General features: G+C 45.0%; 2 protein-coding genes across 2 annotated transcripts in view; one reads left to right on the forward strand and one right to left on the reverse strand.

The window, feature by feature from the left end:
• The first annotated feature begins 9,570 nt into the window (after window positions 1-9,570).
• LOC126992892 (ATP-dependent RNA helicase A-like) lies at window positions 9,571-12,092 on the forward strand. The gene is made up of 2 exons (XM_050851723.1): window positions 9,571-9,701; window positions 11,193-12,092. Exons 1-2 carry the CDS (start codon window positions 9,690-9,692, stop codon window positions 11,931-11,933), a joined length of 753 nt encoding a protein of 250 aa, XP_050707680.1. The 5' UTR covers window positions 9,571-9,689; the 3' UTR covers window positions 11,934-12,092.
• A 5,670-nt stretch (window positions 12,093-17,762) lies between these two features.
• LOC126992896 (fibroin heavy chain-like) overlaps window positions 17,763-23,204 on the reverse strand; it is a 10,937-nt gene continuing 5,495 nt past the window's right edge. The window contains exons 3-4 of the mRNA XM_050851726.1: window positions 18,966-18,996; window positions 17,763-18,826 (exon numbers count right to left, since the gene is read on the reverse strand). Of these exons, the coding sequence (XP_050707683.1) occupies window positions 17,915-18,826; window positions 18,966-18,996 (943 nt within the window). The 3' untranslated portion in view covers window positions 17,763-17,914. The remainder of the gene's footprint in view (window positions 18,827-18,965; window positions 18,997-23,204) is intronic.

The following is a 23,204-nucleotide window of genomic DNA, read 5'->3' on the forward strand; positions in this document are numbered from 1 at the left end:
CTCTCTCTCTCTCTCTCTCTCTCTCTCTCTCTCTCTCTCTCTCTCTCTCTCTCTCTCTCTCTCTCTCTCTCTCTCTCTCTCTCTCTCTCTCTCTCTCAAGGCCGCGGGCGGAAGAGGGTCAACACAACGACCTTTGCCAGTGGTGACCTGCTCGTGGCTTCCGGGGTTGGAGAGGGAAAGGGAAAGATAAAGAGCGGGAACGGAGAGGGAAAGGAAAAGACAAACAGTGGGAAAGGCATGTGTCCGTGGTTGTGTGTGTGTGTGTGTGTGTGTGTGTGTGTGTGTGTGTGTGTGTGTGTGTGTGTGTGTGTGTGTGTGTGTGTGTGTGTGTGTGTGTGTGTGTGTGTGTGTGTGTGTGTGTGTGTGTGTGTGTGTGTGTGTGTGTGTCCGTGTTTGTGTGTGTGTGTGTGTGTGTGTGTGTGTGTGTGTGTGTGTGTGTTTAAGGGAACAGGTGATAGGCGGAGAGAGAGAGAGAGAGAGAGAGAGAGAGAGAGAGAGAGAGAGAGAGAGAGAGAGAGAGAGAGAGAGAGAGAGAGAGAGAGAGAGAGAGAGAGAGAGAGAGAGCACAAAAGATAAAGGAAAATAAACAAAAATTAATAAGAGGAATGAAGATATTATAATAAAAAAGATTGGAAGGAGAATATATACAAAAGAAGTGAAAAGTAAAATAAGCAAATAACTTGAGAAGAAAGAGAACGAAAGAAGAAAAAATAGCAAGAGAAGAAAAAATGAGAGAAAGGAAAACAAAACAAAAATAGAGATGAGAAATAAAATAAAATAAAAACAAAATAAAAATAGACGAAGCAAGAGTTTTTTTTTTTATTTATTATTATTTTTTTTTTTTTTACGTTGATTGCCTATTGCGCCGGTAGGCATCTTCCCGGTGGGGCCTGATGGTCGGCCCAAGGCTTCTTCCAGGAGGGGTCTGATGGTCGGCCCAGCCCGTTCTGGCGCAGGCGAGTGTTTATAGTGGCGCCATCTTGCATTGGCTCATGCTGCCCCCCGGAACTCGTTCTTGATTCGGTTGGACGGCTTCCTCTAGAGTCCGGGTTGATGGGTGGTCTTCAAGACAGCATGTGGGTAGTTTTAAGCCACTCGGCGGTGACTGAAAAATCCGAGTGGTTGCGTGGGGATTCGAACCCGCGTCGTCCATCACGCGGTGAATGTGGGCCCAGTACGCTACCACCTACGCCACCGCCTACCCTAGTTTGTAAATACACGGTAATTACATATACACAGACATAACAGACGGACAGAGGAACAGAGGGAAAGAACGAAATAAAATGAAACGTTTATATACTAGAATAATAACCGAAACATATAAATAAAAGACGGAAGAGAACCGATAATAATTCGATGACAAAAAGAGTGAGAGGCAAGAGAATTATATAAAACGACCCAAGGTGACGAAAGACAAAAATAAATAAAGAAAAAGGAAAAGAAGAAAAAATATAGTCAGAACACATACCTTGGTGAGGGTTGGGCCGGGGTGGTCATGTGGGTCGGAGCGTCAACCCATGGAAGTGAAGAGCCTCGGCGCAGCGGTTCGAATCCCAGTGCCTCCGCGTGACATCTGGAAGAGTATTCAGTCATTAATCTAAAGGCGTAAACTTAAAGATCATAAACCTATAGACAGCGACCCTATATAAACAAAGGTAAAAGCTGTTATGGCAAAGATAAAAAGACACACGAGAGGATAACGGATAAAAAAAAGAACTTATGCATTTCATTCTTTCCCTCTGTCTGTCTGTCTGTCTTTTTTTTTAATTACTGTTTTTTTTTATATAATTACCGTTTATTTTCCGTTTCTTTGTCTAACTTCCCTTTATTTTTTTTCCTCCCCTCTATTTATGTTTGTTTTCCTTTCACTATTCTTTTTTTCTCTTTCTCTTTCTTTTCTTTCGTTCTCTTCCTTCTCAAGCTATTTGCTGGTTTTCCTCTTCTTTTCTTTTGTATACTCTCTCTCTCTCTCTCTCTCTCTCTCTCTCTCTCTCTCTCTCTCTCTCTCTCTCTCTCTCTCTCTCTCTCTATCTATCTCACTCTATATCTATCTATCTATGTCTATCTATCTATTTATCTATCTATCCTATGTATCTATCTATCTATCTATCTATCTATCTATCCATCTATTTATCTATCTATCTGTCTATCACCTAACTAATATATGAACACATACGTAGGAACACATTTATGAAAAGGAGGAAAGGTAAATGGTGGCAAGACAAAGAGGACACGTATATAGGAGATGAAACAAGAGAGAAATGACAAGAGCGACAGATTGCGAACTAACGGATAAAATGAAGAAGACAAATCTGAAGAAACTGTGACATGCAGAGGAGAGGAAAAGAGATAAACAACAAGAGTAACAGATTGGCAGCTAACTCATTTAAGACATGTACGGAGGAACGAGATTATAAGGAGGAGGAGGAGAAGGAGGTGGAGGAGGAGGAGAAGGAGGTGGAGGAGGAGGAGAAGGAGGTGGAGGAGGAGGAGAAGGAGGTAGAGGAGGAGGAAAGTACATACGTAATGGGTAGATAAGATTTGAAGAGTGAGGACCAACTGGTAAAATAAAACGTCTCTCTCTCTCTCTCTCTCTCTCTCTCTCTCTCTCTCTCTCTCTCTCTCTCTCTCTCTCTCTCTCTCTCTCTCTCTCTCTCTCTCTCTCAGATTCTTGTGCAATATCCTCACTTTGGTGGGTACTGAAGGACTTTGTTTCTATGTTTTTGTGTGTGTGGGGGTATATGTGTGTGTGTGTGTGTGTGTGTGTGTGTGTGTGTGTGTGTGTGTGTGTGTGTGTGTGTGTGTGCTACCTATTGGATATCTTATTTCCAATGTAACTTTCGCATCTATATTTTGTCCATTTACCAATAATCTTGTGTCCTGCCTCCAAATTACTGTATACCACAACTTTTGTATACTTGTTTGACGCTCACGGCGTAATAAATTAATCAAATCAAATCAAATCTCTCTCTCTCTCTCTCTCTCTCTCTCTCTCTCTCTCTCTCTCTCTCTCTCTCTCTCTCTCTCTCTCTCTCTCTCTCTCTCTCTCTCTCTTTCACACTTTTCTTTTTATTTCTATCTGCATTCCTCTACCTCCCTTTTGTTTATTTTCCTTCCTCTTGCTTTGTTGTGCTCTCTCTCTCTCTCTCTCTCTCTCTCTCTCTCTCTCTCTCTCTCTCTCTCTCTCTCTCTCTCTCTCTCTCTCTCTCTCTCTCTCTCTAACGATATGATAAGTCACATACATAGAAGAGTGGACGACGGTTAAACAAAGCGTGGCAGGCTGCTGAATGACTGGTGCAATAAAGGCGGAAAGGAAAGCAAGACGCGCCGCAAATTGGGAGAAGGAGTAAGATGGTCAGGGCACAGGTCGGTATACTCAGACACTTCCGCTTCTCACACCAGCTATTTCCAAAGGCCGAAGAGGAGGTCAGTCGGGTTCTCAGGAGTGTTTTTGTAGGTTCTTGGTGCGGAAAAAGGGTCAAACTGCCAGAAGGGTCATAAAATTATCCCTGGAAATGCCTTACACTCCTATGAAAGCCTTGTCAAATAGTAGGTGTTCTAGGGCGCCGAAACGTTTAAGAACATGGCTCCCAAATACCCCAAGAAACAAACAGCAAACAAAACGGACATACCCCAAGAAACAAACAGCAAACAAAACGGACATACCACAAGAAACAAACAGCAAACAAAACGGACATACCACAAGAAACAAACAGCAAACAAAACGGACATTCCACAAGAAACAAACAACAAACAAAACGGACATACCCCAAGAAACAAACAGCAAACAAAACGGACATACCACAAGAAACAAACAGCAAACAAAACGGACATACCACAAGAAACAAACAGCAAACAAAACGGACATACCATAAGAAACAAACAGCAAACAAAACGGACATTCCACAAGAAACAAACAGCAAACAAAACGGACACACCATAAGAAACAAACAGCAAACAAAACGGACATTCCACAAGAAACAAACAGCAAAAAAAACGGACATACCACAAGAAACAAACAGCAAACAAAACGGACATACCACAAGAAACAAACAGCAAACAAAACGGACATACCACAAGAAACAAACAGCAAACAAAACGGACATACCACAAGAAACAAACAGCAAACAAAACGGACATACCACAAGAAACAAACAGCAAACAAAACGGACATACCACAAGAAACAAACAGCAAACAAAACGGACATACCACAAGAAACAAACTGCAAAAAAAACGGACATACCACAAGAAACAAACAGCAAAAAAAAACGGACATACCACAAGAAACAAACAACAAACAAAACGGACATACCACAAGAAACAGCAAAAAAAACGGACATACCACAAGAAACAAACAGCAAACAAAACGGACATACCACAAGAAACAAACAGCAAACAAAACGGACATTCCACAAGAAACAAACAACAAACAAAACGGACATACCACAAGAAACAAACAGCAAACAAAACGGACATACCACAAGAAACAAACAGCAAACAAAACGGACATACCACAAGAAACAAACAGCAAACAAAACGGACATTCCACAAGAAACAAACAGCAAACAAAACGGACATTCCACAAGAAACAAACAGCAAACAAAACGAACAAAGTGGAAACAAAGTGACAGAATGGTAACGAATTGACCTAAACAGACGCAAGGGAGAGTTGCTTACGATATGATGCGATATATTAAGAAAGAAAAAATAAGGTCAGGACACGAGAGAGAATAACATGAGAACAAAAAGAGTGACAGGCCGAGGATTACATACTGCTTACTTGCTTCATATAAATAAGAAGACTCAAGGGAAGCCAGTTTACGAAATGGTGCGATAGATGGAGAAGATCAAGGAACGTTTGTATTGAGACGAGCCACACCTTTAATTACACCATAGGAGGCAACTTAACGGCAAAAACGAAAACCTCAACAAATAAAAAGTCCGCTAGATGCTGCTCCGTTCAAAAGCAGAATATTCGAAAGCCAAAAGAGAGGTCAGTTTCGGGTGGAGAGGTGTCTTGATACTCTCCTCTTGAGTGAGTTGAAGTCGTAGGCAGGAGGAAATACAGCCGAAATAGATAAAGTATAATGGAAACGTTTGGGATAGGCACATGTCTTGCAGTGGAATGATGTAAGATGATGATAATGATGATGATGGTGATGATGATGACTTGAACAGCGCATACAAACAACAACAACAAAAAATGAACAAAAGAAGAAGGGAAAACACTCGCATTACAAAGCTGAACTAAACTCGATATCAAAGAACCAGAAAGAAAAAAAACATCCCTAATCGGTGTTCATAATTTGCTAGTTCCTCCTTATGTCTGTCGCAACCTTTCGTTTTCTCTTTCAAGGTTAGTGGAAAATTGTGGTTAACAGCCCGTAGGTTTGGTGTGTGTGTGTGTGTGTGTGTGTGTGTGTGTGTGTGTGTGTGTGTGTGTGTGTGTGTGTGGGAGAGAGAGAGAGAGAGAGACATAACATTGCATTGATTTCCACAACTGGGACCACCCACGGACACACACACACACACACACACACACACACACACACACACACACACACACACACACAAGGAAAATAAGAAAATTAATACATAGAGCAACATACGAGTGAAAGTAAATAAAAATAAAAATGTAGTAACGATGAGAGAGAGAGAGAGAGAGAGAGAGAGAGAGAGAGAGAGAGAGAGAGAGAGATAACATGGATTGAGTAATATAAGTGAAGGAGAGCGAGAAGGAGAAAGAGAGAGAGAAGGGAGAGGGGGAAGAGAGGGGGGAAGGAGAGGGGAAGGAGGGAAGGGTGTGGTCGGGGAGGGGAGGGGACGCAAGGAGGAAGAGGGAAGGGAAAGGTTGCAAGTAATAGTAAAATAGCAGTGAAGGAGGAGGAGGAGGAGGAGGAGGAGGAGGTGAGTAATCGGTAGGTGTGGGTCACGCCATGCACTCACCTCCTCCTCCTTTTCCTCCTCCTCCTCCTCCTCCTCCTTAACCCACAAAATCTATTCCATCTCTTCCTCTTCAAACAATACACTACTTTTTTTCCACTGACAAATTCTCCTCCTCCTCCTCGTCCGAAAAACTCTCCTCCTCCTCCTCTTCCTCTTCCTCTTCTTCCTTCTCCTCCTCCTCCTCCTCCCATAAAATCCACTTTTCTGTACTTCCTTCACACCGAATCCACCACTTCCTCGAACCTCCAATCACAATTATCTTCCACCTCTACCACCACCAACACCACCAGTCTCTCAACTTCCTCCACCACCTTTCAACACCACCATCACCACCATCACCAACATAACCTACCGTCGCTTTTAACGTGTCATCCCCTCCCCCCACCACCCACCCACCCACCCTTCACAATCCCCACCACCACCACCACCACCATCACCAGCATCTTTATCTCTCCTTTCACCATCATCACCATCATAGTTTCAACATTCACCTTCCTCATTGTCACTATTTGGACCACGTAAAGTCATCCCATTTTCACCATCATCATCATCATCCTCACCATCATTTCTCTGGGTCTTACAGCGATCACCACCACCATCATCACCATTTCACACAATTTAAGGTCCATAAATTCAACGCATTCCCACTATTACCAGCATTATCATCACCATCAACACCACACTCAGAACCACCACCGTCATGTGCTCCAGCTGGACACTGCAACACCGCGCAACACCACGCAACTCCAAATATTTGCTTCCTAAAACACAACTATCACCACTATCACCACCATCATTACTGCAGCGCCAAGTCAGTTTTGCTCACCACACCCCAACCCTCACCACACACTATACATCATAACACAGCCTCTTCAGCATTCTCTCTCTCTCTCTCTCTCTCTCTCTCTCTCTCTCTCTCTCTCTCTCTCTCTCTCTCTCTCTCTCTCTCTCTCTCTCTCTCTCTCTCTCTCACACACACACACACACAAATTGATTCATCCCCCCCATACACAAACACACACACACAAACCTTCACCATTCACCGAAATCCCAAAACACACACACACACACACACACACACACACACACACACACACACACACGATTCCTAATGCCATAAAAATACCAAGAGCTAATAAATACAGACTAAACAAAAAGCAAGAAGACACGAAACGAGACAAAAAAAAGGAGCAAGTATCATTCCACCTTTCCTGACATTAGGGAAGGGGAGGGAAGACGAGCCACAAAATAATGCGACGAGGCAACAACTTTCCCCACGAAGAGGCAAAATTGATGTGTCCTCTATCTTTTATCTCTCATTACTCGTCTGACCACACACACAAAAGTCTCTCTCTCTCTCTCTCTCTCTCTCTCTCTCTCTCTCTCTCTCTCTCTCTCTCTCTCTCTCTCTCTCTCTCTCTCTCTCTCTCTCTCTCTCTCTCTCTATGGGTCAGGTCGCTCTAACTCGTTTACCTTCCCGTCCCTTTCCCTTCCTTCTCTCCCTTTTTCCCCCTTCACTTTCTGTCTTGTTTTTCTTTCCATGTCATCTGATTAGCGGATTTCCTTCTTTTTTTTTCTCTTACATCTGTACCTGCATCCTCTTCCCTCTTTTTTCCTTTTCCTCACTTTTGTTTTCTTTTGTATTTCACTTCTTTTCTTTTTCCTCCTACTCCTCGTCTGTCGTTTTCCTGAACTGTCTTTTCCCTCTCCTATTTTCCTATACCTTGCATGCATCTTCTATATTCACTTTCTCTCTCTCCTCTTCTTTCTTTCTCATCTTCCCTTTACTTTCCCTCCTTTCCTTTCTCTTTCAACGACTTCTTCAGACTGGTTTGTTTATCTTCCTCTTCATTCCCTTCCTCTTTTTTTTTTCTTCTTCTTCTTCTCTTCTTGTCTTTAAATGTGATTTGTTTCCATTTACTTTTTCATCATCTTTTCGTTTTTTTTTTCTCTTCATTCTATTTTTTTTCCTCTTTCTTCATTCCTTTTTTCCTCCTCCTCCTCCTCCTCCTTCTCCTTCTCAAACATATAATTTTTTGCGTCGCTGTTGTTGATAGTGACGCTGCTGTTGTTGTTGCTGTTGTCATTATTGTTGTTATCATTTTTTCTTTTTAACCTTTAACCTTCCATAACAAAGACCTTTTCCTATCCCTCGTCCTCAAACACTTTTAAGAGTTGCCGTTGTTGTTGTTGTTGTTGATGTTGTTGTTGTTGATGTTGATGTTGTTGTTGTTGATGATGATGTTACTGCTGTTTTTCTATGTTTCTTGTCATTATTCCACCTACTCGTCTTTTCTTTCTCCTTCTTTATCTTATTATTATTATTATCATTATTATTATTTGTATTACAATTAGCATTATTTACTTATATTTATTTCTTTATGTCCTCCTCCTCCTCCTCCTCCTCCTCATCTGCCCAGTTAATATTCACAGTGCGCTACTTGGCTCACTCAGTTTCCTTGTCTGTGCATGTGTGTATATTTGTGAAGGTGGGTGCCTGTGTAAGTGTGTGTGTGTGTGTGTGTGTGTGTGTGTGTGTGTCACTGACCGATGAGAGAAGCCAAAGAAAACAGGTGAGCGGTCATCTCTCTCTCTCTCTCTCTCTCTCTCTCTCTCTCTCTCTCTCTCTCTCTCTCTCTCTCTCTCTCTCTCCGTCACCAACACCAGTGACCTATGCTATGTTAATGTTTGATTGCATCATCAAAGTGGGGGCAGGAAAGTAAGAAAATGGGGAGGAGGCGGAGGAAGAGGGGGAGGAGGAGGAGGAGGCGGAGGAGGAGGAGGAGGAGGAGGAGGAATGGAAGGGGGGGTAGAAAATCAAAGTAACAACGCAAAGACAGCGAAAAAAATTCGCTGTCTTTGGAGAGAGAGAGAGAGAGAGAGAGAGAGAGAGAGAGAGAGAGAAAGATAATGAGGGTAAATTGTCTTACTCCACACACACACACACACACACACACACATACACACACACACATAATCATCTCAAGATTCAGAAGCGCGAAAACAAGGAATGACGAAGCAAAACGAAAATGCACGAGAACACACGAACACACGAACGAACACCTAGCTAGAGGCAAGGAGGAAACGGACGCGCGAAAAAAAAAAAAGGGAAAGAGGAAGTAGAAGAAAAGGATGGGAAAGGAGGGAAGAGGAAGAGGAGGAAAACAGAAGGATATTGAATGAAATGAAAAGAATAGAAGTTCAAAAAGAGAATAATCAATGCAGGAAACAATGAAAGCAATGAGAGAGAGAGAGAGAGAGAGAGAGAGAGAGAGAGAGAGAGAGAGAGAGAGAGAGAGAGAGAGAGAGAGAGAGAGAGAGAGAGAAGGAAAGAAAGTGAAAGGGAAAACAGAGCCTTGTAGACATGTATAGATCGGTCAAATAGAGAGAGAGAGAGAGAGAGAGAAAGAAAGAAAGAAAGAAAGAAAGAAAGAAAGAAATGAAGGTTAAAAGGGAGAGAAAATTTATCACCGAGAAAGACATGTAGAAGAGAAAAAAAAAAAGAGAGAGGAATAAAAGTTGTAGACTGGATCACTGGAGAGAAGGGGAGGGAAAGGAAGGGGGGAGGAGAGGAAGGGAAGGGACGAGGAGGAGGAGGAGGAGGAGGGAATGGAAGCGAGTGATGGCGAGCGAGGTGGAGGTGGAAGAGACGGGAAAGAAGGAGAGAGAGACAGAGAGGGAGAAAGAGAGAGGTGGAGCTATATAAGACGACTCAAGCGTCAGCACCGTATCACTTGGCACTATGAAGCTCCTGGTGAGTAGAAGAGGCACTCATTCCTCTACCTGGCACTCTACTCCTCAACACCGGCACCGCTACGACACACAAGAGCGAATCGTTTTCTCATTAGTGGCTTTTGTTCCCGCTTGAAGTTTGCACCATTTCTTCTGTTCACATCGGCACTCCCTTCCTTTAGATATTGGCACTCTACTACCTTATACTCTAGCACTCCCCTCTTCTACATACTGGCACTGTTACCTTATACTCTGACACTCCCTTCCTTTAGATATTGGCACTCCACTACCTTATACTCTAGCACTCCCCTCTTTTACATACTGGCACTGTTACCTTATACTCTGACACTCCCTTCCTTTAGATATTGGCACTCTACTACCTTATACTCTAGCACTCCCCTCTTCTACATACTGGCACTATGTTACCTTATACTCCGACACTCCCTTCCTTTAAATATTGGCACTCCACTACCTTATACTCTAGCACTCCCCTCTTCTACATACTGGCACTATGTTACCTTATACTCTGACACTCCCTTCCTTTAGATATTGGCACTTCACTACCTTATACTCTAGCACTCCCCTCTTTTACATACTGGCACTCTGTTACCTTATACTCTGACACTCCTTTCCTTTAGATATTGGCAATATTATTTTATACTCTAGCACTCCCTTCATTTACATATTGGCAGTCTTTCCTTTACATACGGCTCTAACTTCCTTTACATATCGATACTAAGTTCATTTACATCTTGGCACTTAACTTTATATATGGGCACTAACTTCCCTTCTTATATAGGTACTCCTCTATGCATTGCCTCTAACTTCCTTTACATGGCACTACCCTCCATATCTTTACATTAACCTTTTCCTTTACAGAGGCTCTCTTTATAGTACAATAGGGCCCCTCCTTACAGTATTCTTATTTCAGTTTAACTATTTTTCCTAAAATTTACAATAACACTTTTTATAGGCAAGTTAGGTCCTATTTTAAGTCTCTCTCTCTCTCTCTCTCTCTCTCTCTCTCTCTCTCTCTCTCTCTCTCTCTCTCTCTCTCTCTCTCTCTCTCTCTCTCTCTCAAAAAAAACTAAGAGTGAGAGAGAGAAAATTGTGATGGATGTTCGTTCGGCCAAGTTGGGGTAAGCAGATTTTAAGAGTTGGTGGGGGAAGGAAGACATAATGGGGTGTGGGTGGTTGTGGCTGAGTGAGGGTGTGAGTGAGGATGTTTGGTGAGGGGGGGGGGGGTGTCAGGGGGTGTTGTGACGTGTATAGTGTAACAGATGGCCCAGCACAGCACCACCATGTACAGCCCGGTGATGGCCCTTACACTGTTCAGGGCTCCGAGGCTCCTGACTTTCCGGTGACCCCAAAGTGCCACGCCTTGACTAAGAGCTGCGCGGCGACCGGGGCCGTGCTTGCTGCCTGAGTATTCAGCACAACCCGGCCGCCCAGCAGCCCGTCAAATCGGGCTCGCAGGCCACGCCCACCACTCACCCCGTTTTGTAACCCGCAGGTCGTCGCCTCAACACTGCTGGCGGTCGTCGCGGCCGAACAATCCTACGGCGGCGGAGGCTTCGGTGGAGGTGGAGGCGGTGGCTTTGGAGGAGGCTTCGGAGGTGGCTTTGGAGGCGGCATCGGAGGAGGCTATGGCGGCGGAGGCTGCGGCGGCGGCCAGGTGCTTCACGTGGACGGCAGCTGCGTCACTCCCCAGGTGACCCGCAACTTGTACGTGTACCGCGCCCCCGACCTGGCGCCCATCGTGGGCCCGGCCCCCTACGTGCCGCCCCCACGCCTGGAGCATAACATCGTGTTCATCCACACTCCCGAGTCTCTGCTCAACCAGAAGCCCGTGGTGATTCCGCCACCAAAGCAGAAGAACGTTGTGTACCTGCTCAGCAAGCGGCCTCACCAGAGCCAGCAGGTCATCGAGGTGCCAGCAGGCGAACAGCAGGCACCAGAGATCTTCTTCGTCAATTACGCCGAGGGAGAAAACCCATCACTACCCACCGGCGGCGACCTGCTGTCAGCACTCAGCAAGGCTTCCCAGGGCAGCGGCGAACTAGTCAGCGGTGGCGGCGGCTTTGGCGGTGGCTTCGGCGGTGGCTTCGGAGGCGGCATTGGTGGCGGCATTGGTGGCGGCATTGGTGGCGGCTACGGTGGCGGCGGCGGCTTTGGTGGCGGTATCGGTGGCGGCATCGGTGGCGGCATCGGAGGAGGCCACGGTGGCGGAGGCGGAGGCCTGTACTCCCGTTAAGCCGCCCAGTGCCGGCCCGCATCACCAGCGGTGGGAGTCACCCCGCCCCGCCGCTGCCTCCCCCACCCCCCCCCTTCCCTCACCCTGCAAATACCCTCTTCATCCACCCCATAGCTTATTTTTGTACTCGCTCTCCACACAATGAAACTGTTTGTTTGATTTGATAATGTATTATTACTCCCTCATCTCTCTCTCTCTCTCTCTCTCTCTCTCTCTCTCTCTCTCTCTCTCTCTCTCTCTCTCTCTCTCTCTCACACACACACACACACACACACACACACTTTGACGAAGAAATAACGCATATGAGCGTTTCAGAAAAATATCTACATGTCTGACAAAATAAACAAACTACAAACAACTGATTACATGACAGAAAAAACGGGAAACAAATAAGAACGTGTGGCAAACAAAGGCGATACACGAACTTCACCGCCATCAAACACAAGCGTGGCAAACAGTATATAAAAAAAACTCGGAAAACCACAAATAACAAAGCCACACACATACCAAAAAAAAAGAAAAAAAAATACTGAAAAGAAAACTTGGATAAGGAAAGAAAATCCTAACATTAGGTATTCTTACTGATGGATTTGTTGTTACTCCACACCACGAGAAACACCACACCACCACCACCACCACCACCACCGACAACAACAACAAAAACACTTCAAGAACAACAACAAACATCTCCAATACACTCACATCACCACGGACATCACTAACACCACATCGAGAACTTACACATCTCAATACAGCATTTGCACTGTACACCACCATCACCATCAACATCAACATCACCACCAGCACCACTGATACCACTTCAAGAACATCCACAAACATCTCCAATCACCACCTCCACTACTCTCATGTCACCATCAGATCAGACCCCCAACACAGCCACCACCACTATCACTACCTCCAAAAAAATCCAACCAGATCAACACCACCACAACCTGGACACCACAAAATCAACTTAAACCACATCATCACCATCACCATCACTACTGCTACTACGAACATCACAACGAAGATGAAACGACAATAAAACAAATGAGATACCCCTTCACCACCACCACCACCACCACCAAGGCATCACGACAGTCATTCCACGACCACGGAAAACGAGTACGAAACAGATAAAAAACGAGGCATCTCCACAAGTTTCAAGACCAGCTTTGTAGTTTAAGAGAAGGGAGACAAAAACCTGGGAAAGGCCGCGAAGATGGTGTGAACCGGTTCTATACGAGAGAGAGAGAGAGAGAGAGAGAGAGAGAGAGAGAGACGGGTCGTTTTTGCTCCATCATCCAGTTGCTACGTTTTTTTTTTCCCTCTCTCTCATCTTTCCCTTTCTCTCTCGTCTTCCTTCACCTTTACAACGGCAAGTTTTTTTTTACTTTTTTTTTCAAGCAGCGGTCACCATAATATATCTCCTCGTTATCTTATTGTTCCTTATGATGTGCTTGCTTTTAATGGCTACAATGCAATGGTTTGCCCTTTAAGTGTACGAGTGCAAAATAGTAGTAGTAGTTGTAATAGTAGTAGTGATAGTAGTAGTAGTAGTAGTAGTAGTAATAGTAGTAGTGAGAATAGAAGTAGTAGTAGTAGTGAGAATAGTAGTAGTAGTAGTAGTAGTAGTAGTAGTAGTAGTAGTAGTAGTAGTAGTAGTAGCAGCAGCAGTAGTAGTAGTAGTAGTAGTAGTAGTAGTAGAGGATGATAATACGATACTGCAATAACACAAAAAAGCAATAACAATAACAAACTAATTATCACTACTACTACTACTGCTACTACTACTACTACTACTAGAGAAATATTAACAAAGAATAAACAGTAGCAATCAAAAGCAGGAACAAGCCAAGCAAACTGACTTTCATGTCTTTAACTGAAGAGGAGAAAGCAGGCAACCGCTCGCCGCCCACTCATCACCACCACAACAGCCACCACCACCATCACCATCACCATCTCTCACCACCACAAGCACCATCAACACCAACACGACTCATTACCGTTCACATATTTACACAACCACCACCACCACCACAACTATCTCCACTCATTACCATCACCTTCACCTCTAACTGGTTCCTCATCATTATTGCATCACCACCAATACCGTTTACATCATCACCACCACCTCTACTAAGCTGAGCATCATCACCATCAACACCACTTTCCTTATCATCACCAATATCACCAAGCATCATCACCCTAAACTCCAATTCTATCACCTCTACCGCCTGATAGCAACACCACTTCCATCACCATCACCACCACCATAAACAATAACAATACTAGCACTCGCAAACTGAGACACCATCACCACCACCACCATCTCCACCGCAAGTACCACTTCACAAAGCTTCCCATCACCATTACCATTACCCCTACTCACCATCACCACGACGATGCTACCATTACCCATCACCACCATCGCTCACGTCACCTCTAAAAATATATATCCCACCAACATCCGTCTCCAACTCACCAAAGCGAACAATGTCTACACACACACACACACACACACAGTCATGCACCTCGCCGCCACGCAAGACTTCAAGCAATGGGAAGAATGCTGATGAGGCGGAGCGGTCACGCACGCAGGTAAGAAGGTGTGGACGAAGGGCTTCTCAGGTTCGCGGAAACGGGAGGAAAAAGGAAAGGAAGCCAAGGGAAATGTAAAGTGATGCAACAAAATAAATAATGACTTTTTTTACGGCATGGGAGGCAGCTCAAGGGCAAAAAACGAAATCAACAAAAAAAAGGCGGCTATACTCTGTTCCGACGAAAGGGGAAAAACAAACGAGAGGCCAGAAGCGAGGTGAATTTCGTTCGGGTGGTACCTTGATACTCTTCTGTTGAAAGTGTTTAAGTCGTAGGCAGGAGGAAATACAAACGAAGGAAGTTTTACTCGATTTAGCTGGTCGTCCTTTACTTACACGCTTTGATATGAAGTTATTTTTGTCGTGGATGCTTCTCACGTTAGCGGAAAAAAATGAAAAAAGAAGAAACTTTTTTTTTTTTTACCCTCGTGTTAGTTGTTATTTACAGCCACAGACACATAGTAGTTTGGTCACCCTGTTTTGATTAATTACGTTCTGACCAAAGGAAAGAGGTGAACAATGAAATATTATTAAAAGGGAAACATACCCAATGCACTAAATATATCGGTTCACATTTTTATCTTTTACAATCTTACCTTTTTTTTTCATGTCTCCATCGTTCAGTCTATTTCTCTGTTTATCTACGTTTCCATTACATTCAGATTAAGGAATATTCTAATGCTTTCGACATGACGTTAGGCGATGCATTAAGCTGGCGATGAGCTGAGAGTTGCATGACCCAGTTTTCATATCTTAAGTGTGTATACAGACGCGAGGTGAATGTTACGCGTATGCCTCACAATGACTTTAACCAAATACATGGAGTCACTAAGCTAAACAGTAAGGAAACAGCCGGGTTCACTCCCTTCACCTGTGAAAACATCTTGATATTGGCGGCGGTGCGTGCAACAACTGGGCTGCGTCACCACCATGAATAATACAAATAGCTATCTACAGATTCAGCACATAGAGAACGATTACAGGAAACAGGAATGATTTCTTAGGATTTTTAAATATAATAATTTTATAAGAATCAAGAATTAGTTGAAAATGCCATGTAAATAGAACGATAACCATCTCTACACATTTAATACTAGCTTGGCTTGAAAAATTATCGTTTTAGCACATGCTTATCACTAAGAAATTATGAATAGCCTAATACTTTCTGCACCTATGCTGAACTCAAAGGCCCCATTCACTCGGCCACGACAACCCAGCGACTTTTAGGGCCCCTTCACACTGTGCCGAATGAGCATCCGGTTTCTAGACCTCTTTCCGACCATGTGCGACCCTTTCACATTAACATTTCACACCCAAGACCTCGTATACCCCGAGTCGCTGGGTTGTCGTGGTTCAGTCGCCATAGAGTGAACGGGACAACCTTCTTCAGAAACAAATGCCCTCATCCCAACGTTATAAGAACTAGATTACAAAAGGAAAACCACACAAACTCCACTTACATAAGGCTACATCATCAAACCGTAGTCTTTCCCGTGACACAGACTAATAGAATACGGTCCAGGACGAACGTCTTTAAATCTTATCTTTAAAACGGCTGATAACCAACCAGCTCGTACGACACGAAGAAAACCACACCATAAAAGTGCACCATTTAAGTTGGGCTACACTGAACGTATTTTTTTTTCCATGACAGCCTTACCAAATACCAACGCAGTATCCCCTTAGCCTTTTTTTTTTTAATTCTGCTATAATAAGAAGCAAATCATTAATATACCACTAGACTACACGAAGAAAGCCACCCAATAAACTCATTAATATTAGGCTACTATAAAATCGTACGCGTTTCGGGACATAGCCTAACACAACACCGTTCCAATATGAGCCTAACACAACACCGTTCCAATATGATAGCACTAACATTTCAAGTAAATCATACTTTACCATAAAACAAATGGACAACTCGGCTACATTTGGGAAACCTCCGTGATATCGAAAAGTTTTAATTGATTTGTTAACATGATTCTGATAGCTAACAGAACAATCTAGTAGTAACTTTTCTTCATCTCCTAACAATAAGAAGAACAAATAGACAAACTAAGAACAAAGAGATGAAAGGGAAAGCTCAACCATAACCTTCAACTTCATACACTAATTAAGATGAGCTCAAGGATAAACAGTGTAGAATGACTGACGAGACGGGCTTCGAAGCAATGACCGACCTGAACACATACTGCAATACGTATTTCAACTCAAACGTAATGCAATCACAGCACAAGAATAAATTAGAGAGCGAGAGGAAGAACCTGAAAGACCCAAACATTATAATATATCAACTACTTTATAATATTCAAGAGAGGCTTCGAAAGGATGAACCACCTGAACACGAATAGCCTAACTTCATTAAATTCAAACGTAACATCAGAACACAAAGAACTTGAAGACCCAAACACAATAAATCCACTACAGTAAAAATTCAAGACATGCTTCGAAAGGATGAACCACCTGAACAAGAACAGCCTAACGTCTTCATTCAACTCAAACGCAGTATCAGAACACGTAGTAAACCAGATAGCGGGAGGCAGAACCACTTGAAGACGCAAAAACCACACATCGACTACATTATATATTTCATTCAAGACGACATTGGACGGCACGGTGACTCAGCGCGATGACTGGACTGGAATAATCGTTAGGCTACACACACTCCAAGACCTTCCCTTCCCGTCACTGCACACACTAATAGACCTTCCCTTCATCACTCTGGCCACTTTCACACAGTCTTCTTAACTTACCCGTAGTCGTCGTGAAGATGATAAATTGTAGGGAACCCGCAGTGACCGTGTGTGCAGCAGGCGACGCGGGATAGTCACGTAAATAGCACAATGCACGAGATATTATGATGGACGACACCCACTCTTTTGGTTACTCCGATGCACTCTTTCCCTCGCTCCCTCCTCTTACCCCCTTATCTCATCCCCCCCCCCCCTGTCTCCCCCTCCCTCCAAGACAATGATCTGCTTCCCATTTTCTATTATTTGTTGGTCGCGTTCCGCCCTGGCTGGTCGTGTAAAAACAGGTCGTTGGGTGATGTTTATTGAGATTGCTTGTGAACGTGTAGGGTGTGTTTAGCGTTTTAGAAGCAGGTTAAGGTTGTTGTTGTTTTTAATTTTATCTGGACGTATCGGTGTTATGTATTTTAGGTGTATGTTTGTGACTCTCTCTCTCTCTCTCTCTCTCTCTCTCTCTCTCAGGAAGTTAGAATCACACAGTCTTGTCTCAACTTTATTTCTGTGCCAGCGCGCCGCCAGTGACCGGAGCCACGGGCGGCGCGGCAACAACAACAACAATCTAACAGGAGTGACGCCTAAGGTGGGGACGAGAGCGTGTCGCCAGGGGGCCCCGCGAGCTGCCCCACACGCCTCAGGGCTGAGAGTAAACACCTGATGGGGGAGACGCGGTGGGAGTGCTGTACTGCCCGCCGCCGATGCCGCCGCCGATACCGCCCCCGATGCCACCTCCGATACCGCCGCTGCCGCCGTAACCTCCTGCACCGCCACCGATGCCACCGCCAATGCCGCCGCCGATACCACCGCCAATGCCGCCACCGATACCACCTCCGATACCGCCGCTGCCGCCGTAACCTCCTGCACCGCCGCCGATACCACCGCCAATTCCACCGCCGACGCCGCCACCGAACCCGCCACCACCGCTGACGAGTTCGCCGCTGCCCTGGGAAGCCTTGCTGAGGGCGGACTGCAGGTCGCCGCCGGTGGGCAGAGACGGGTTTTCTCCCTCGGCGTAGTTGACGAAGAAGATCTCCGGCGCCTGCTGCTCGGGGGCGGGTACTTCGATCACCTGCTGGTCATCCTGAGGCCGCTTGCTGAGCAGGTACACAACGTTCTTCTGCTGTGGTGGCGGCACCACGATGGGCTTCTGTCCCGTGAGGCTGTCCGGTGAGTGGATGAAGATGACGTTGTGCTCCACACGGGGCGCTGGCACATAGGGGGCCGGGCCCGTGATGGGCGCCAGCTCGGGGGCTCGGTACACGTACAGGTTGCGCGTCACCTTCGGCGTGACGCAGCTGCCGTCCACGTGACGCACCTGACCAGCCCCGCAGGATGATCCTCCGCCATAGCCTCCTCCTCCGCTGGAGCCTCCTCCTCCACCATAGCCTCCACCACCACCGGAGCCTCCTCCGAAGCCGCCTCCGAAGCCGCCTCCTCCGCCGAATCCTCCGCCAGAACCGCCATGAGTGAAGCCAGAGCCGGAGGGCGCGCCGCTACCATAGCCTGTCTCACTGGCCACCGCCACGACCAATGAGGTGAAGACAACCTGTGGGAGAACGGTATAAAGACACAAGTGCGGACAGGAGCAGTAACAATCATCAGTAAGTCATGAAGAGCGGCCACTGGTCAGCAAGGACCTGCCATGTTTGAGGCCGATGGCTGGGGCAGAGCAGGCAAGCACTCACCAGGAGCTTCATGGTGAACTGTTGTGTCAGGCTCAGAGCACCATCCGTATATATACAGCTCAGGCGGCCACTCTCGCCGCTCTGGACTACTCCGACACCGGCGTGACGTCATCCCGCTCGAGGGGGCGTTTCTCCCTTCTACCTGAACCATCTCTGCAAACTAAGTGACCTCTCTCTTTCCCCTCCGCTGCTCTTCCCCCCCAAGCTGTCTATAATGACCCCCACCTCCCAGCATCCCCGGCACACACGGGGCCGCGGCGCCCGTCCACCTGTTCACACATTCATCAGGTGCCAAGGTGACGAAAGTAAAGCGGCGACTCTTCCCGAGGAGCACGAAGCCAATTTCCTCTTAATGCTGTCATGTTGCCCACGGACGTGGCGCGCGTGCACACACACACACACACACACACACACACACACACACACACACACACAATATATACTAATCCCTTTTTCGTCCTCTCCTTTCACCTTCTTTCACCGTTAAACCACTGTCATGCTCCACGGCCTCGTCTTTGCTCCTCACCTTGACAAATACACACACACACACACACACACACACACACACACACACACACACACACACACACAAATAGAGTCTTGAGATTTACTTTTACCACATTCCACGGAACCTTATCCTTTACAAACCCTCAACTCAATTGACAAAAAAATGTAGAGGCTTATTCCCCTCTCTCTCTCTCTCTCTCTCTCTCTCTCTCTCTCGCGCCTTATAAGTACACCCCAGAAACACAGTAAAAGCATCCTATTTGATGAACCCAGCGATAACAAAAAAAACAAAAAAAAAAAATGGTACGGGTAGAATTTAAACTTTTTTTTTTTCATCCCTGGGAACGGAAATCTTATGTTTACTGTTTGCTGAGAGGGACCGACAGGCTGACGTAGAGGCTTTGGATCATAAGTTCACTCATGTTACGATTTTCTTTTGTTTTGCTTTACTAAGAAGGTTCGACAGGCTCGCTTTGTACTTTTCATCCACTGGTATTCAAATTCCTAATATTTTACTTTGTTATTGTTTAAGAAAGGATCGAGAGACAGACTTTAAGGTATTTGATCCTCCTTTCAGCGCTTGCTATACAACTTGATTTTATTTTGATTTACTATCACCTAAGAAAGGACTGAGACACCGTTACGTAAAAAGGAAAAAAAAAATAAGGTTTAAAATCCTGTTATTCCTGGGTATAACTTTTTGTTTTGCTTTTGTAAGAAACTTCGAGAGGTTGTCTTTAAGGGCTTCGGTTCGTTCTTTCCTATATTGCTAAACAACTTTCCTTTATTGTTTTAATGTTACCCAAGGAAGGATTAAATGGATGAGGGTTTCGATTCTCTTCATCTCTTGGTATACGATGTTCTTATATTTTGATTTGATATTCACTAAAAAAGGACCGAGAGACCGAATATTAGGTTCTGCATCGTATCATCCCTTGGTGTATTACTGTCCTACATTTTAATTCAACATTTACATAAAACAAAGAATCGACAGGCTGACTTTAAGAATTCAGCCCCTCCCATCCCTTGGTTTGCGACTTTCATTATTTTACTATTGGCGAAGAGGAATTGACAGAACGCCTTTCTCCCACCTTAAGCCACCTCCGATGCCTTCCCTTCCCACGAGCAAGGAGACGAAGCACTATTACCTTCGCACAATGGAGCCACCTGCCCGTAACACAGGTAGGTAAGGGGGATCTGCTCAGGTACATCCGCGACTTATTTGGTACTACCTGCACGTTGACGCTAATCTAGTGTGTGTGTGTGTGTGTGTGTGTGTGTTGCCCTTCTCCCATTTGCACGCACACCTGACTGTCGGAAAGCGCAATGTTATGTGTATTGGGGCTTATGTGTGTTATTATGTATATTGTGGGTGAATGTAACACGAAGAAAATACGAAGAAAAATAGTGTTGATAGGTTACTGTGTTATACGTGGTTCTTTGTATGCACGTTGAGACTGAAGATGATGATGATGATGATGATGATGACGACCAGGTTACTCACATACTGAACTGCGGAACGGAAAGAGAGAAGGATGTATCACTCCTCGAAGGTTCATAAGAAGTGAACCCAAGAGTCGAGACCCAAAACATGAACCCCGGACACTTACTAAAGCCCGAATTCTTAAACGTATCGTCACCTTGGTTCGCCTGTTTGAAAAGCCTCTCGTAGAAGTTGATGTGGTTTGGGGGTTTTCATGACTGTTTTGTGATTCTAGTGATGTATTTACTTTCAAGAAGAGTGTATCAAGACACCTCTCCACCCGAAATTGACCTCTCTTTTGGCTACTCTTTAATTTTATCTTTTATAGGAGCGGCGAGTAGCGGCCTTTTTTTGTTGTTGTTGTTGTTGTTGTTGTTCTCTTTTTATCGCCCTTGAGTCGTGTCCTCTGATGTAAAAAAAAAAAAAAACGGAAAAAAAACGACTTCTGCACTTTGAACGGGAAAATAACCCATTGAAACCCGGTTCATCTTCTCTGTGGCTTTGGAGAATGGTCGTAATAGGAACCCGATACCTTTAATAATATGGACCTTACGCACACTCAAGGGAGGACGCCAGATGTACGAGAACCAAAACTCATAACGACCAAACAAGTAGCCGTGATATAAGTGCATTCGGTTCGGTTATTAGCATTCTCCGTATAGAGTCAAGCGCGACCGTAATGTTTATTCAATGAGGAGAAATGCTTTGATGAACTCTGGGAGCATAAAAATAAGAAAACAATGCATGGTCACATATATATTTTCCTTTCAAAAATTTGTTATTCAGATACATGCCCTCTCTGGCCTCAATCCTCAGAAGGCTTATGGACCTGATGGAGTGCCTCCTATTGTCCTTAAAAACTGTGCCTCCGTGCTGTCACCCTGCCTGGTCAAACTCTTTCGCCTCTGCCTGTCAACATCTACCTTTCCTTCTTGCTGGAAGTATGCCTTCATACAGCCTGTGCCTAAGAAGGGTGACCGCTCCAATCCCTCAAACTACCGTCCTATAGCTTTACTTCCTTGTCTATCTAAAGCTTTTGAATCAATCCTTAACCGGAAGATTCAAAAGCACCTTTCCACTTCTGACCTTCTATCTGATCGCCAGTATGGGTTCCACAAGGGGCGTTCTACTGGTGATCTCCTAGTCTTCTTAACTGACTCTTGGTCATCCTCTCTTAGCCGTTTCGGTGAAACCTTTGCTATTGCGCTGGACATATCAAAAGCTTTTGGTAGGGTGTGGCACAAATCTTTGCTTTCCAAACTACCCTCCTACGGTTTCTATCCTTCTCTCTGTACCTTTATCCCCAGTTTCCTTTCTGACCGTTCTATTTCTGCCGTGGTAGACGGTCACTGTTCTTTCCCTAAATCTATTAACAGTGGTGTCCCACAGGGTTCTGTCCTATCTCCCACTCTGTTTCTGTTGTTCATTGATGATCTTCTTTCGAAAACGAACTGTCCTATCCATTCTTACGCCGATGATTCCACTCTGCATTACTCAACTTCTTTTAATAGAAGACCCACCCTACAGGAACTTAACGACTCAAGGCTGGGGGCTGCAGAACGCTTAGCCTCAAACCTTACTATTATTTCCGATTGGGGCAAGAGGAACCTGGTGTCCTTCAACGCCTCAAAAACACAGTTTCTCCACCTATCCACTCGACACAATCTTCCAAACAACTATCCCCTATTCTTTGACAACACCCAGCTATCACCTTCCTCTACACTAAACATCCTCGGTCTATCCTTAACTCAAAATCTCAACTGAAAACTTCATATCTCATCTCTTACTAAATCAGCTTCCTCGAGGCTGGGCGTTCTGTATCGTCTCCGCCAGTTCTTCTCCCCTGCACAGTTGCTGTCCATATACAGGGGCCTTGTCCGCCCTCGTATGGAGTATGCATCTCATGTGTGGGGGGGCTCCACTCACACAGCTCTTCTGGACAGAGTGGAGGCTAAGGCTCTTCGTCTCATCAGCTCTCCTCCTCATACTGATAGTCTTCTACCTCTTAAATTCCGCCGCAATGTTGCCTCTCTATCTTCTATCGATATTTCCACGCTGACTGCTCTTCTGAACTTGCTAACTGCATGCCTCCCCCCCTACAGCTTACAAGCTGCACTCGACTTTCTACTCATGCTCATCCCTATACTGTCCAAACCCCTTATGCAAGAGTTAACCAGCAGCTTCACTCTTTCATCCCTCACGCTGGTAAACTCAGGAACAATCTTCCTTCATCTGTATTTCCTCCTGCC

Source organism: Eriocheir sinensis, unplaced genomic scaffold (genome assembly GCF_024679095.1).
Source record: "Eriocheir sinensis breed Jianghai 21 unplaced genomic scaffold, ASM2467909v1 Scaffold515, whole genome shotgun sequence".
In the NCBI taxonomy this organism is placed as follows: Eukaryota; Metazoa; Arthropoda; class Malacostraca; order Decapoda; family Varunidae; genus Eriocheir; species Eriocheir sinensis.